Here is an 18,053-nt window from a genome sequence, read left to right on the forward strand (position 1 = left end):
TACAGTTGATACAGAGCACATCGGACCTGTTCAGCAGCCATACAAAACATGTACTGCAGAGTTACCATTTTTAGCAGCGGTAGTCGAACCATTGACTCCCACCTGGCAAACGTGTCTTTCTTGGTAGTGAACTCAAGTTTACGGGGTCAAGAACAAAGTGGACATAGGGAACCCACTGGTGGCCCACCATGCATTAAGTTTAGGGTATACTTGTTAAAAGTCCACTGGTGGTCACAATGGGGTCATTTGAGTAAATCTTGCAGAGACTGAGGGGGCCAAAGGTTTGTTTTAATGACCGATGAGAGTTCAACCCATGGTCACAGACCATAAGCTTGCTCAGCTGAATGTGGTATGACCACTAGAACTGGAACATGCAGTTGACATGTCTTTGTATTCGAACACAAACTTCCTTGTTCTGGCAGATAATATGTCTGTTGACATGTTTTTGTCTTCGAACACAAACTTCCTTGTTCTGGCAGATAATATGCCTATCAACTGATATGAATGACGATTAAAAGTATACTAGGTCGGTATCGAGTGAATACTGATCGAAAATGGCTGCCCGCATACACTCATGGCACTAGGTGACTATGCACTGGGCGTTTAGCATGTTAGCTTCTGTTCAGCTGAGGCTTCTCCACAACCATGTTGTTGAACCACGTAGGGAGCCCCATCTAACTGACAACGTGTGACTGTGGCACAGAACCCCAGACTACGGAGCGCCTTCTTCGATGCCCTCTGCAAGATGGACCCTGCACAGCTAAAGACACCAAGGTAACAACAATTAGTTCACCGCCAGCTGGACATTGTACGTCTGAAAACAGCTGCTTATATGGACACGAAGAGAAGACGTGCTCTACGGCCATTCAGCGTTGATGGCCCCTGTCCTCAAGAAACCGTGGGGGGGATCTCAGCTCAACAAGCCCTTCACTTGACCTGGACATGACTGGAAAATGACCTGCTCCTGACCCCCCTAATTCACATATCACAACTTCTGAGACGGTCAGTGACTATTGAATGCCAGACCCCAAATATTTGGTTGATAGCAGAGCGGGTTAAAAGTTCATGTTTGGTCATGGACTTCAGATTGACCCCATTTGTGTTTACTTCCTCAATTAAACAGTGGGGTCATATAAAATACAACTGGCCTGCTTGAACCACTGCAAACACTTCATGGCAGTTAGAGCCTCAGAGTCATGCATACATTTACAGTTTTACAGCTGGCACACCTGCTTTGCAAACATACGCTGAGAGGGATAGCATCTGCCCTGGATCACTGCTGTCATATCAAACACATAGAAGGAAAAATGAACTTAACAATACATATTAACAGGAAATGTTTGATGTGTACACTATGCTAGTCTTCGTCCACACATGATTGATTGTCTTGTTCCTCTCCCAATATACGAACATCAAGTTCAGGAGTTCAAGGAGAGAACGCCTATTGGGCAGTCTTTTCCCATGCTCTGAAAAAAATGCAAATAATTGTTAAACCTTTTTTTATGCTAAGTAGGCTGATTTCACAGTTTCCATACCTATCGGGTCTGTAAATGTTGAATGACGTTAAATCAAATAGGCTTATCTGTTTCACTAAAGGAGTTTTTCATGTCAAGATGGAGCCTGCAGGATTACAGAGTAATCTGTTCTGTGGAATGTTACTTCTCATCCCAGTGCCTGTCTGGGGCTGATCTGGGTCATCCATTAGGAAGCTCTCAATTCAACCCCCCTCCTATGCTTAAAGATGCTGGATCGGGATAGACAGGACAGACTGTGTGTCATGAAAAGGCACAATTATATGTTAGGGTGCAATGAGCTTATTGGGCCAAATTAGACTCTCACATTTCACAAACTGCTCCAAAAATATGTCTTCTTCTTCACAATTTCCTCCAGGCCACTGGCAATATGAGCATGAGGGTACAAAAAGAACATTCACTTAACATTAAGTTTTTTGTGGTATTTGTATTTTTAGTGTACTGGGGGCTCTGTGAAGTACGACTGTATTGACTTTACTGAGTCCTCTCAATCTTTGAAAGGAGTTCCCACAAGGGTTCCCACAAGGACTTGTCAAATTGATTAACCTTCACTTGTCCATTTCCTGGTAACAGTGACAGCTAGGCTGTCGAAAGTAATTAAGAAAAAATTCACACCAAGGGGGTGAAGTAAGCAGTGCAGGTTTATGAGCAATCTCTACTGCCCCCTGCGGGTGGATCCTTTTCAACAGGCTTTTTCAGTGTTTTGACTGGCCCAGGGGTGACACGTAGCTCGGGAGGTACAGTAGAGAGGCTGACTGGGCTTTGGAAGGTCCTTGGTTCGATCCCAGCGAAGTCGCAGTCCTCTCACGGCGAGAAGTCTGTGGAGTAGGCCTATGCATGTTCTCCCCATGTTCTTTATGGTTTCCTACATAAAGAACCCAATACAAAGACGGACAGGGGCACTTGGATTGGTCCCCGGGCGCGGCTCATGCATGCCGGCTACCCTTGGGGGAAGGACGACAGGATGGGTTAAGAGCAGGATGTCTCACATGTGCAGCAAGATGTTTGTTTTGTTTGTTGTGATGAGCAGGAATGACATTTCATTGAACTGGTTTACAACTTCGCTCAGCTGTATGAAATACAGATATGATAACCATTATGGTCTTGACTTTCACAATTCACATGTCCTCAAGTAGGCCTATAGAATAATACTCCTTGTTATCTAGCAGATTACTTGCAAATATTAATATTATATGGATTCCATATTGTTTGAAATTGAGATAAGGACGATTTATTTTAAGGAGTTTTTATGTAATTTTAGTCTGTTTGCTTTTGCCCAAATAATGCCATTGGTCAGTGTGACCCAAAAAGTGAACGGAGTAGGCCTACAAGGGTTAAATGTTTCCAAACTGAATTTTCAGTTCCATGCACCAACTGTTGAAAAGTAAACAACACGTGCAGATAAAACGCAGCCTAATAGACGAAACTATTCAGCAAGATTATGATGGTTTAAGTCAGCAGCCACATGTGCTGAACAACTGCAACTGGGAAAGCTGGTGGTGACCAATCGTCTCTTCGGGGTTTACCCTTCGCACCGCTGTCCCCTCCTAGGATATAAAACCCATGACGCCTGGACGCTCCCCACACAAAGCTCAAGATGCTCGACTCGTTAACGTTTCTCGTGGAGAAGCTGTCCCTTCTCTCGCACTTCAAACTTTTTGAACTGAACTGCTCTGATGGGGAGCGTAGCGAGCGCCAAGAGCGCACGACGCACGGCCAGGAGCCAGCTTCTCTGAGAAGAGGGGACCTGTTAGAAGTCCCGCGAACATTGTTTACTCACTTCGGTATCTATCTCGGAGACAATAAAGTCGCGCATCTGATTCCCGACATAATGCCTGTGATTACTAGCGACGAGGCGTTAATCAAAAGAGTTATCACGAATAAGCGACTCATTTTTGGTTGCATGTACAAGTGCGCCACGGTGCGTGTGGACACCTTGGAGGACTTTGCCTACGGCTCCAGCATCAGAGTGAACCACATGGATAAGTTGTGCAAAGCGCCACCGTTTCCGAATGAAGAAGTTGCGAAAAGAGCGTTGAGACTCGTCGGGTCAATTCCGTACAGTTTGCTATGGTATAACTGTGAACATTTTGTCACATACTGCAGATACGGCTCAGCGACAAGTCAGCAAACGGAGAAGGTAGTTATCATGCAACATACGTCACACTGCTGCAATTTAACTTTTCCAGTAACTAATTATAGCTTCCAAGGAGGAGTAGCCTTTGGATTCATATGTGCAGAGATAATTAACTCAATTACGCTGGAGGCATGATTAGAGTGTACATAGATTGGGTTTTAATTATATTTTTAAACATTTGCATATGCGCTATTATATTAAGACATAACATAGTAGCATTTGGATATAAAACATGCACATTTACCTGCTCTTAAGACCCTGTAAAATGCATCTGAATTTTACGATGCTCAAGGCTCACTCATACTGTCTTTCCTTTGTAGTTCTGCCAGTGCCTGAAATCAATCATCAGAGACCAGAGGATTGTCATCCTCACAGTCTTCCTAGGTATAATCTACATCGTCTGCTTTGGCCTGGGGCCCTCGACTACATTACCCACAGTCCTCATCCCCTTCACTCTGTGGATGGCTGGCTGAACAACACAAACCTCTCATTCAATAGGGACACTTTACAATGGCCAATGTTAATGGGTCCGCCTTGTAATCCCATTGATATCATTACACTACACTCATTTAGCAGACCCTTTATCCAAAGTGACTTAATTGCATTTAACGCAGGAAGTCAATGTAGCCTACTACTACTCACCAGAACTCACAAGTGTATCAACAACTATCATAAGTGTACATGTGTGTATCAATACTTGTCCCTGAAGTGCATTTATAGACCATTGCTCCAACCATAAAACCAACCATCCTTTCATTTTATACATTATTATACAGTAGGCTACAGTATGTATTCCCATACAAGTTAAGGGAATTCATTTCGTATGCCAGGCAATGTCAATGTTTGATAGATGCCCAGTTAGTTTTTTTCAGGACTAAATTATCAGCCCTTAATGTTCTAAAATTGTTCGAGGTGTATTTAAAAAATATATATTACTTAGCTTACTGTGTAAGTCAATATAGTGTACAGTAGACTGTCAATAATTAAGTCTATGAATGATGATCTTGTGGAATGTATCAATAGACATTCAGTTTGACACTCTAAGAGTACTGTGCTGATTAATAGTGTACAATGGGAAGAGAATATCATTTGTTTACACCTACATGAATTGTACATAACTTAAATGTATAAAGAAAATATATATCAAGTGTTGTATTATTGTCTGACTCTATATGTAAATTACTACATCTATTTCCCTAACTACAAGATACAGTATGTTATGACACAGATTACAATCCCATTTTGTGCTACACTGGTCCTACAAAGTAGGGTATCTGGTTTACACAGCATAATATTTAAAATATTCCTATATTTACATATAGAACCATACAGTACAGTGTTTATAGATGGCCGGCCGCAGCTTAGTCTCCCGCCAGTTTCATAATGACAGAGAAAAATCTGATCTCCATACTGCTGATGTCATGTGGTTTGCAGCATGCCCTGTCCCTTCTCACTCTGCTACTGACAGCCTTGTTGGCTCCACTTGCTACACACTCAATGCACAAATCATCCAATGCTGCACTCTTATGATAAGATAGACAAGACTGACCTTATCACCCCAAGGGAACTTGTATTGGATACATGTTTGTACAGACAGCAGATACGGTATCATAGCGGCCTTCTGTTGTTAGATACAGTAACTGTACACAGGCTGTCACCCATACACACACACACACGCACGCACACACACACACACACACACACACACACACACACACACACACACACACACACACACACACACACACACAATACCTAACGTAGGCTATACACAGATGGCCATCAGCCAACAAAGTGCACACTGTCCATTGTACAACACCCCTGTAGTCATAAAGGTGTACATACTGTAACATGTATTGACACGATACATTGACCTGATGTCAATTTTCGGGATAGCCTACACCTTGTCATTAGTTTATTACAGCCCAATCAGTGGCGGCGGAAATCTGTTCCCCGCCCAATCAGATTCAATCCAGACTATGTGAAAGAACAACAACCTATCTCCTCCTCACTGCCCCGCACACTTAACTCCCTACAGTTTGCATACAGACCCAACAGAATCCACAGAGAATGCAATAGCTCACATCCTCTACACTAACTACCCTATGAGTAAGGGGAACATGTCGGGTTACATGAGAGTGCTGTTCATTGACTACAACTCATCTTTTAACATCATAACTCCACCCAGGCTCGACACCAAGCGCAGGGTCCTGGGGCAAAGCAGTGCCCTCTGTAAATAGATCCCGGATTTCCTATTGGATAGACCCCAAGTGGTAAAGGTAGGCAACCACACCTCATCCTCCCTCACCCTCAACACAGGAGCAACCCCAGGGCTGTGCACTGTCACCGCTTCTCTACTCCCTGTACACGCACGACTGCACAGCTACCTTTGACTCCAATTCCATCTGTTTTTTTCCACAATTTTGTGGATGACACAGCAGGGATTGGCCTGACCTCCAATAATGATAATAAGGCCTACCTGGAGATGATGACCCTGGTGACTCAGTGGGGCCAGGATAACAACCTCTATCTGAATGTCAGCAAGACAAAGGAGATGCTGGTGGACTTTGGGAGGAAACAGGAAATGAACTACCCCCCCTTAATCATCAACGGGATCCCTGTAGAGAGAGGGGACAGTTTCAAATACCTTGGTGTCCAAATCACTAAGGACAACACACGGAAACTGTGATGAGGAAAGCATGTCAGAGACTGCACCACCTAAGACTGAGGAAATTCAGAGCGTCCCACCAGATGGAGCTTCTACTCATCCATGATCGAGAGCATCCTGACTGGGACTATCACCATACGGTATGGGAACGGCAGCACACAAGGTCCAATAGAGAGTGGTGCGGTCAGCTGAACGTATTTTAGGGGGGCCATTCCCCCACCTTGAGGACATCTACACCAGAAGACACAAGACCAAGGCCAACAGGATCCTGAAGGACTCCAGCCACCCAGGAAACGGACTGTTCTCTCTGCTTCGGTCAGGGAAGAAGTAGCGCACACACGGCGAACATGGAGACACTCAGGAAGAGCTTCTTCTCACCTGAATGACTCCACTAATCTAGTGAGTCAGAATATCTAGTGTATAACATCACCATACATGCATATGCAGATATATCTCACCCCTGGGATTATTTATTATAGCTATAGCATGCACATAACACAGACCCATGCCCTACCTGGGTTATTAAGCATGTACATAATCCATCCATACCGGTATCTTATCTTTATACTGTATAGATTGACACTTCTTGTGTAATTTGTTTATTTGTAGTCCATCTAGGAGCCGGCAGCAATATTTCACTGTGAATGTACACAGGATGAATAAAATAATCTGATGTGATCAGCTAGATAGATCAGACACTTCTTGCCTTTTCAACCCCCCCGGACCTCACCCTCTCCCCCTGACACCCCAATCCTGTGGGAAACAATGACCATACAGTATCATTGTAAAAGGGCAACCATATCCATAACAATAACAATGAATGTAATGAATGTTTAGCAGATGTTAAAATACACAGGTTTAAAAGCCTGTTTGGCCACAACCATCACATATTACATTGTAGAGGAATTACACACAATAATGTCGGGTCTAATTTTCATTGTGGTCTTAGTCTTTGTTTGTTGCACAGGCAGCCCTCAAAGTACAAAAGCATAAAAACATAGAACTCATACATTCCCATATAAACAAGACACCAACAACACTTATAGTATGACACACCAACCTACATACGGAATATTATCTACTGCTTCCTTTACTAAAAGGTTGAGCTGCTCAGCAGCCATTCCTTCACTGCTCTTTTAAAATGCTAGTCGGGAAAGACACGTAGCTCAGGGGCAGAGGGCAGGGGATCGAAAGGTCCCCAGTTCAACCCAGCTCTCGGCTGTGTGTGCCAAAGTGTCCTTGAGAGTTGCTCTTAATTAACTTGCCTAGCAACATACAGGTTGATGCCATCACACTGAACCCCCAGTACCAGTGCTGTCGCATCACAGCAAGAAGGTCTCCCAGGCCTTTCTATCTTATACTCTCCCCGTGTTCGCAAGGGTTTTCCCCATAAAGAACCCAATATGGAAATCATGCAGGAGAACAGATTGCTAACTCTGTCCGTTCCTGACGGAGACGAACAGGAGCACTTGGTTGGTCCCTGGGCGTGGCCCATGCACGTCTGTCTGCTCCCAGCTGCCCTTGGGGGAAGGACGACGGGATGGGTTAAGAGCAGGAGAAACCTTCAATCAGTGGAAGCTCCAGCCATTCGTGGGTATGTTTGGGCATTGATTGGTGGGCGAGTGATGTGTGTGTCTCACTGTGTGATCGATAAAGATGTTTGTTTTGTTGTTGTTTGTTTAGTCGTGACAATTTCTTTAACATGGGATGGTAAGTGATTCCATTCTATAGCTGCTGAGTACAAAAAGGTATTTACCCCAGCTACATTCTTAAAACTACTGGAGACAATATCTGTTCCACTGGCTCTATTGGCACAAAGATGAGTCTTCCTGATAAGTTTACGATATTTAAAGGTGCTCAGTTCGATTTTTTTCGGCCACTAGATGGGGCAGTGGTGCAGCGTATCAGATATAAACAAGTGGGCGTTTTCACTCCATACGGTGCCTTTCAGGGGGTGGGGCTCAGCGCTATAAAAATAAATTCTGCATTTGCTCCACAGGCACTACACCGTTGGCTATATTTTCTGTACAGATAGTTATGACTCCCCTGGACCTATTTATTGCATATATTGGATTTCTTTTTAATAAAAAGTGCAGTGAATCGAACAGAGCACCTTTAATTAAATACTTGAGAACGGAGCCAATCATTATTCTGTGGGTAAGACCCAGCTTCAAATGATTGATTCTATCTTCAACTGACAACCATTTTAGTTCCGCAATCTGGAAGCCAACATATGTACGAGAAGATAAATTCAGTACAACTCATCTCAATTTATTCTGGGATGTCTGTAATTTCGTTTTGATGTACTTAGGGGTACTGGTATACCACGCCTGCCATACACGCATAATCATAGTGGGGTTGAACTAGTGCCATAGCCAGCAATTCCAAGGTTTTACTATCTAAAAATTTTGCCTTTCTGGTCAGTCTTCAACCAATAATAATTTATTTTATTTATAAACCTTTCATTGTGAGACTATCTCACAGTGCTGACACAATCCCAAAGAACAAGACACACTAATTAGTATATAAAATGTATAAAGCTTTTCTCAATAAGTAGGTCTTTAGACCAGTCTTAAAAGAACCCAGAGTCTGTGGTGCCCTGATTGTCAGGGAGCGCATTCCAAAGGCAGGGGGCAGCCAAGCAAAAGGCCCAATCTCCCATAGAGCAGAACTTAATCCTGGGGGTATGAAGAGGCAGGCTGTGTGCAGATTGAAGATTGCAGGAGGGGGGTTGAGTAGAGTGAGTAGTTCTCGGGTAGGGAGGTGCATTACAATGGGTGCAATTTAAAGTTAGGAGAAGGGTTTTGAACTCAATCCTGTGGAAACAGGGAGCCAGTGCAAAGATGCCAGGACAGGGGTGATATGGGTATATACAATATATACATTGGTTTGTTTGCACATTGTTCCAATAATTACTGAGTCATGACTACTGTATGTAGACCTGATTTTTATCTTTACATTAACAATTACAGACACATCAGAGCCAGGTCAGCATTATAAAACCATACTGGCGGTTCCTTCCAACCGTAACAAACTCCAGACATTTTCAAATAGGATTGATTTCTCAAGATTTAGCAACTGAGGTATTTGGTCAGTTGACCTGAATAAAGCGTAAACCATGGCCTGGTCTTGAGAAAACAAGCCAACCGCACACACATGTTCTTGAGGAACAACGCTTTAATCTGTGTAAATCTGTTTGAAAAATTGACCAATCTCTAATCCCAGCGTACAAGCTCCTCCCCAAAAATCTCTCCCCCGGATAAAACGGCTAGGTGACCCTTGGTTCCCTGTAGTTACTTTGCCACCATGTTCCCTCTCCAAATCCTGAACCTTTTCTTTGCTGCCTCCACAGTGGAGGACCAGGACCCTATAAAGCCTGACCAGTCTCTTTACAAGCGCGGGGACCTGCTGGAGGTCCCCAGGACCCTGTTCACCCACTTCGGCATCTACCTGGGGGACGGCCGTGTGGCCCACCTCATCCCGGACATCTTGCCCATGGTCACCGGGAACAAAGCGGCCATCGCCAAGATGGTGACCAACACCCGGCTGATCCTGGGGGTCATCGCCAAGGCGGCGAGCGTGCGCGTGGACTCGCTGGAGGACTTTGCCTACGGCTCGGTCATCCTGGTCAACCCCATGGACAGGCTGTGCAGCCAGCCGCCGCTGCAGGGTGAGGAGGTGGGGCAGCGGGCAGAGAGGCTGCTGGGAGCCGTCAGCTACAGCCTGCTGTGGTACAACTGTGAGCACTACGTCATGTACTGTCGCTACGGCGTGACCATCAGCTACCAGACCTACCAGGTGAGGGAGGTGGTCATTTCTTTTTGAGGATTAATTAGCAATGTGTCATCTACTGAGCTGCAATGAAATATTATCCAAGTATCATTGAGGGAGGGAGTTAGAAGTCTTGTGTGGATTTGCTTAACATCCGACAGTGTTCAAGCGAGTTGCTGTCGACAGTGTAGGAAGTGATTTGTTCTGCGCATTCTATCTATCTATCTATCTATCTATCTATCTATCTATCTATCTATCTATCTATCTATCTATCTATCTATCTATCTATCTATCTATCTATCTATCTATCTATCTATCTATCTATCTATCTATCTATCTATCTATCTATCTACAGTATCTATCTATCTATCTATCTATCTATCTATCTATCTATCTATCTGTCTGTATGTCTGTCTGTCTGTCTGTCTGTCTGTCTGTCTGTCTACAGGTATCTATCAATTGATCGAGTATATCTATCTATCAATCCATCCATCTATCTATTACCTAGAAAAGGTCGCTCAGAGAGCGCATACCTCTGCCCATGATGCATGTCGCACAGCTCAGATCAAGTTTTCATTGATTGCAGTTGGAACTTGGAAGTTCCCGTGGAGATTATTGTAAATTCAACTTGGAAGTTCCCGTGGGGATTATTGTCAATTCAACTACCACTGCCTCTGCAGGAAAAGTCCACACCAAGCCCAGCCAGAGTATGTATGGGTACATACTTTCCATGGCAAAATTACGCGATAGAGATTCTGCAGAAAGCGCAATCTTGATTCTAGATTTAGAGATCTAGAGTCATACAGCCACTGCTACTCCAAGAATCAATTTAATGTTCATACATTTTATTTTCTTAAAAATATTCGGATTGCGATACATTTCACAGAAGAGCATACTGAGACTGGTAAGATTACACCCAATGTGTTAATAACAGCATCGAATCCACCAAAATACGACCCTCGTGTTTGAATGCACATTGACGTTTTTCAGCAGCCCCGTCTCAGCAGTTGAACAACAAACTATCTGACTGTAGATAAGATTTAGCTTTAACATTTATGCCTGCTCAAAATGCTCTTGCCATGACACAGTGTCGTCCACCCTTCCATTATATCCCACCAGAAGCCGAGATACAATTATCGAAACAGCTGCAAATGAATGGAGAAATATACTGTACTGCACCAACTGAGGTAGGAGGTAGGCGCTCACCGGTCAATGGATGGCTATTCTCCATAATCGCTGCAGATATCTAGATTCTGTAGGCAGAGAGGAATCCAATTATGTCCCCCTCTTGACATTATGGTTGATTTAACTCACCGCAAAGATGAAGTTCATGTAACAGCTGTACATGATTACGCACGTGCGTTCATCACCTCTGCTGCCATAGAGGGGAAACACTGTAATGTAGGCCTATAGCGAACATTATTCTGTTTGTTAAGTAACGTTATTTTGACCTTCCTTTATTCCTACAGTAAGAGGAATGCTAATGGAAGGCTATCTGTAGCTGGCTAGCTGGTAGCATTGTAAGCCTGCTGGTAATCCACACCTTGGTATCATGGATCTTGGGGAAAGCGTGGAGCTTGTAGTAAAAAAGTTCTGAGTGAATGTGAGTTAATGTGCTTGCACACACTGCCCCAACCAACGCCAACCAACACCAACGTTGGATTGGTGTGCCATGTTTGTTGGTGACTGTTGGCAGTTGGATGGATTTGTTGCAGTAGGCTGCAGCTGTTTTTTTTATTTATTTTAAACTTCCAACATTCTAACAATACCTCACAACTTTAGAATGTTGGGTGTTGGGAGTTGGTTGGCATTGGTTGGGGCAGTGTGCAGATACCTTAAGAGATTTGTGCTTCTACTTTATATGAGGAAATTCTCCACTCACCTTTGTAGCAATGGGATTACAGATGTCACATGCGAGGGGCACTGTTTTGGTGGGACGCACACCAGTCGTGCATGGGAAATGCTTTCAGGTATTTTGATGGATTTGTTAGGAAACAGCGCTTGGGGGGACCTCACATGCAAAAGAGAAGTTAATCTGAATTTACGTAAATTACAATGGAATGCAGTGGACTCAACCTCTCCACACATCACTTGTCTTGCGGTCTTAGGGATTTAAAGTGCTGTTTCATGCTGACATTGACTGACTGTTTTCATTGAAATGGTGAAACTGGCATATGTTCAGCTATGTTTCTCTGAGTTTGTACTATGGTTGTGTACAATGCTTGGACCAGCAACTAACTAGTTTATGCATTCATGCATTTCAAATGTCATATTGAAATTCCGTTGACAGTGAATAACCTTGACCTCCTGGAGGAAGACTTACATTACTGGTAATGTGAGATAAGACAGTGGGAAGTTTGCTTTTGGGTCTTAAACTTATGGACCCTACTGCATTGGCAAACAGCACCATCTAGTGTTACTTTGCTGCCTATAAGTAACTTTCTCTAATAAGGCTGTCAATTGAGGCAATGCCAGTTGACCGGAAAGGAGCTGTATTGTAAACCATAAAAGTAATGCTAGAATATTGCCCCTACACGTGACAAACAGGTTTATAGAGCAGGTATTAGTCACGTTATATATCAACATAGTTTACATTTATAAAAAAGTTTTTAGATTAACAAAGTCTAAATTTTCTCTCTCTTGCAGTTCTGTACAGCAGTCAGGAAGATCATATGCAGCAGGATAAACGCCTACCTCACTGCCCTGTGTGGCATGGGCGCCATGTTCTACCTGGGCAACCTCACGCCACTCAACACCCTACTAACCTTCATCCTGCCCTTTACTCTCTGGATGGCATCTTGAAAGGACCTCAGACAAAATGGCTGACGCCACAAGACTCTTAAACATACCGGCTGGAACTCAACAAAAATCTCTGTAAATGAATATTTAACTTTGGCTGTGGATGATAACATGTTTGCAAACAATGTGTTTAATTTCTATTTCTATTCTATTAATTTAAAGCTTGTAGAAGCTAGAGTTTAACCTTTTGTGTTTTTGTTTAACATTTTGATATATACTGTAGTTATTAGTCTTGAGTGCAGGACATTAAATAGCTGAGCATTGGTTTTGATCATGGTACTAGCACTAAGTTTAGTCATTATGTGTAAAATGGTGTGGAAAAATCTGTGTTCAAGACAACCTTTAATGCTTAAGGTCAGCTTGAAAATGGATTTGTACTCCCTGTAACACAGTGCACAGTTTGTTAGTGGCTTTAAAGTTGCAGACTCAGAATCAGACCCTCAGGATAATGGATGTTCTCAGTCCAGCTCGTTTTCCCTGGTCTACCCTGCCTGTACGCCATCATCCCCAACTCAGCATCTGCCCTCACACAGACACACGCGCACACACACCTTCACACACCCTTTCTCCACTCCACGCTCAGTCGTTCCCCTGCTTAAGAGTAGACCCATCCAGTCTACCAGCATGACATGGCTCCAGGATATGGACACACATGAGCCAGCAGACGTTCCTCGCTGTCTAGTAGACCTAGGGAATGGACAAGCCGACAGACCCTCTCCCTGAGTCAGAAGAAGACGCAAGGAGGGAGGAATCTTAACTCTGGCTTTTTCCTGCATAGATAATTGCGAGGCGTCCTTCTCCTTCAAATTTCCTGCCGCCTCCAGCTCGACAAAAACAACACACTAAGACCTGCCAACCTGTACACGTTTTGCGTAGTAGAAACTGTTTTTTGTTTTCCAGTGATTTATGTTGTAAAATTTGGATCTGTGCAACCTCAAAATAGAATTGTGAACATTTGTGTGAGTGCACATAGATCAACCTTTTTTCCATTCAGATGATTCACTAGTTACACACTCACGTGCGGTGTTTTTTGCACACGCACACACACACACACAAACAAACTCATGCCAAGCCTAGCTACTCCTTATTAGCCCACAAGGGACAATAGGATTCAGAAACCACAGTGACCCTTGTGACCACATTAACTCTAATGAATTCACTATGTGTGTTTGTACTGTGTTGTTTGAGTGAGTGAGTCTGCACAATATCTATTCTCTGGCTGTTAACCTTCTCTCTCTCTCTCTCTCCCTGTCCATATCCATGTACACTGCTCTTCCAAGCAGAAAGCAACCACACCAGAATCCATGGTTCAACTACTGTGGCTGTCTGTCAGAGCCATGTCCAAAATTTCGACCTCAAAACAATAAATGCTACTGTGCATAATGTACTGTACAGTACTCTGTGGACTCTACTATATACAATAGTAATGGCTCAAGGACAATACTGACTGATAGCATACTCCCTTTTTGAAAAACGTATGAAAAACTATAGTCCTTATGAAGTCTATTGTTATGAATTTACATTTTTCTTAAATGCATTAAATAAAATGAATTTACTCATACAATAGGCTACTTGAAACAACTCCCCTTCCTTAATAGTCTTTTGAACTGATCAGATTTAGTATGTGTGCCGTGACTACAGTCTCTCCACTGTCCTACGGTAGTCTGACTCAACGGATGTAGGTTTTGGCAATAAACCTTGTCATTCGTTGTCACACTGCCCAATCAGTGGCGACACAAATTAATTTGATTTGGCCGAGAGATTCTCTCGGCACCAATCAGATTCGATTCAGACTATTTTGCAAGAGCACCGTCGCTGCGTCCGGGGCTGGCTCTGCCCAAGACGACTGTGATTGGTTTAAAGAAATACTGCGTTTCCCCCCCCCCCTATTGCAGAATGGTAATATGTCCCTATTGCAGAATGGTAATATGTGTGGCGCTGCCACAGCGTAAATCGAAGTGTGGAGATCTGGCTATGCGAGACTAGTCCTACGGTGATGCCAGAGAATTACGTTTCATTCCAGCGACTCCGCTCGTCTTGTGTGTGTCCTGGCGCCTGCCCCAGCTTGGCTAGAGAAGGGAGCCCCTAGCCATTAAGTAGCGGGCCTGCTGGGAATGGGCCCGTTTTTTTTTTTTTTTCAGAACCGCAGATTCAAACTACTTCACAGGCGACACGTGCACTGGCTTTGGACAAAGCTCTTGACGCATTTAGCACATTGAGCTGAAGTTATCAACAGACAATGCTTTCTCTATGGGAGTGTGGAGCCTCTTCTGTAGCCTACATGTTCGGCCTGAAAACCTACATTATAGTCACAGTGACTTGATGTGCCCTCACAAATGTTTTACGCTGTTTATTATTTAAAAATAAATAAACACAATGAAATCATATAATGTAGGCTAATATAGTTAGGCAGAAAAGCTAATCCAGACCCCATTAGTGCATAGAACATTTACCAGAATGCATGAAATTAAGCTTTTGATGTCCAACATTTCCTGTGGGAGGAATTTAATGATCCCCTAGGGGGGGGATTTGGTGTTTTAGCAATGGAAAAAATTACAGCAAGGTTGGAAAAGCAGATACAGAGTATACCTAGTAGCAATAACCATAGACAACACAATATCTTCACTGCTCTTTACTGTCGTATTAATACCATCATCAAGTCTGCCTATGCAGACCATTAACGGACATGTTTCCTATGTACATATTTGCCTTTGCAATGTGCTGCAACTGCTACACTATTTAAACAATCAATATTAAAGTTGGTGTTTGACTAATCTCAGGAGGACCCCAGTCCTCCTTATGTCTGTGTCCAGTCACTGTGTTATAGTCATCCGTCTTCTATGTTTATGTCATATAACTCTACTTTAATATTCTACAGTAGCTTTCATAAGTCTTTCATCGGCTAAAATAATCCCATTCCTATTACACACAGTCGGGCACTAGAAAAGACAGACTGTTTCCCTCTCTCTCTATTGATCTCTAACCCCATTGTTTGCATAATTTATGTGTCCTTTGATATTAGGGTGATAAAAAGAGACTAGCATTGCACATCTTCTGCAATGCTCTGAAAAGTAGTAGCCTCTCGCTCAGTTTACATGGCTGAAACAAATTAGCAAGAGCTCTCGGCACAAAGCTATTCAGAAGTATTACCAGGATCCTCCCTCTTAAGCACCTATTATATTTTTAGATTGCTACTATTTGCCTTTAGCACTTGACTATGCTCTTAGTCACTTGTTTAGAAAGAAGATACACTTGTGAGTTCTGGTGAGTAGTAGTACACTGACTTCCTACGTTAAATGCAATTATTGTAAGTCGCTTTGGATAAAAGCATCTGCTAAAAAAACATGATTGACTGTAATGACCCCAGATACATGGGAATTCTGTGATGGATCTCAGGCTTGGAATGCACCAGAGAACTGACTCAATTACGGTTATATCAAATCAAGTCTATAAAATTTGCTGGCTTCTGTGCTGCTGTAGACCTTAAAGAGAGTGATCGAAACTGCCACTGCTACTAAAGGAGAACAGCATTTAGCCAGTGGGCAATGTCAGTTTGTTTGTCCATTGCTTGTCCCTGCTGAGGATTCAGACCCAAGAGACCAACATTGGTATCGGAGACAGATGGAACAGCGAGGGAGGGCCAGTGAGGTGAAAATAAAACAGTCACAAATCATCAACACGCGAGTGTGATTTCAGAGCTAATCTGTCTATAAACGACAATGCGCTTCGCTTTGACCTAATATGGACTGATAATAGGAGAATGAAAATAAGGACTTCAGCCGTGTCACACATGTAAACATTCCATTTTCTGGCTGATTAAACATGCAATTAAAGCATTTGTGGAATCTGGGGAGACAAATGTTCCAATCGTATTACATGTGTCCACAGGCTTCTCTTCCCTGCTGCTGGGAAGCATTAGAGTGCAGTGGAGCATGGGCCTAGTGTTTAGAGAAGAAAATGTTCAGAAAATGGTTTCTGCAGAAAAGGTAGCGCACAACAAGGATTGTAGCGAGGTGCTGAACACTAGAAGAAGACACGATCCAGTTGAAAAAGGCCTGAAGGCCGAAACATCATTCAATAAAGAGAAAGTGCCTATGCAAGGAAGAGTGGAGACCTCGGAATGGTTTAAAGAGGCCAAGTACAGGTTTAGCAAAGCAGTGAAGGAGGCTAAACTTTGCTTCTCTGAGAAACTACAACATCAGTACTCAGAGGGGAACACGTCCTCTGTCTGGAATGGCCTGAGACAGATCACCAACTACAGACCCGAAATCCCCCCCAGTCCACTGACGACCCACGCCTGGCCAACGAGCTAGCCCTAACAACCCAGCCCCCATTCCAACAGGTGCCCAGACCTCCCCACGGCTCTCCCAGCTGCACGTGCCTGACTCTACCCGCAGGTGGATCACCGACTTCCTGTCCGACAGGAAACAGCATGTGAAGATGGGCAAAAACATCTCAGACTCCAGGTCCATCAGCACCGGCTCCCCCCAGGGCTGCGTCCTTTCCCCCCTACTCTTCTCCCTGCACACGGACAGCTGCACCTCCAGCCATCAGTCTGTCAAGCTCCTGAAGTTTGCGGCTGACACCACCCTCATCGGACTGATCTCTGAGGGAGACGAGTCCACATACAGGTGGGAGATCAACCAGCTGCTGGCCTAGTGTGGCCAAAACAACCTGGAGCTCACTGCTCTCAAGACAGAGGAGATTACTTTAGAAGGAAACCGCCCCCCCCCCCCCCCCCCCGCATTACACTGAATGACACCCCAGTCACCACTGTTGACTCCTTCCACCTCCTGGACACCACTATCTCCCGGGACCTCAGATGGGAACTAAACACTAGCTCCCTCGCGAAGAAGGCACAGCAGAGGAAGTACTTCCTGAGGCAGCTGAAGAAATTCAGACTACCACAGAAAATGATGGTACTCTTCTACCCCTCCATCATCGAGTCCATCCTCACCTCCTCTCTCACCATGGTACTCTTGTCTGTTCTTTGAATTGCATTTATTCCTTTGTTTTTCTGTTTCCATTATGGCCTGTGATTCCTTGATGTAACCCAGCCAGGTCAGGTCATGTGACCTGAAAGGTGTCTTGTGTTACTAAAGGTGCTACTAAAGGTGTCTTGTGTTACAACTCTTGTGAGTCTGAG

General features: G+C 43.8%; 2 protein-coding genes across 2 annotated transcripts; both read left to right on the forward strand.

Moving 5' to 3' along the window:
- Positions 1-3,129: 3,129 nt before the first annotated feature.
- Positions 3,130-4,760, forward strand: lrata (lecithin retinol acyltransferase a; the record flags this gene model as incomplete). Its single annotated transcript, XM_084454322.1, has 2 exons — positions 3,130-3,672; positions 3,990-4,760. 2 exons carry the CDS (start codon positions 3,130-3,132, stop codon positions 4,140-4,142), a joined length of 696 nt encoding a protein of 231 aa, XP_084310448.1. The 3' UTR covers positions 4,143-4,760.
- Positions 4,761-9,643: 4,883 nt separating this feature from the next.
- LOC311322430 (lecithin retinol acyltransferase) lies at positions 9,644-12,910 on the forward strand (the record flags this gene model as incomplete). Its single annotated transcript, XM_084454495.1, has 2 exons — positions 9,644-10,135; positions 12,755-12,910. The coding sequence occupies 2 exons, from the start codon at positions 9,644-9,646 to the stop codon at positions 12,908-12,910; spliced, it is 648 nt and encodes a 215-aa protein (XP_084310621.1).
- Between the last annotated feature and the right edge of the window lie 5,143 nt (positions 12,911-18,053).

The sequence above is a fragment of the Borostomias antarcticus genome, assembly GCF_949987555.1.
Source record: "Borostomias antarcticus genome assembly, chromosome: 20".
Taxonomy (NCBI): domain Eukaryota; kingdom Metazoa; phylum Chordata; class Actinopteri; order Stomiiformes; family Stomiidae; genus Borostomias; species Borostomias antarcticus.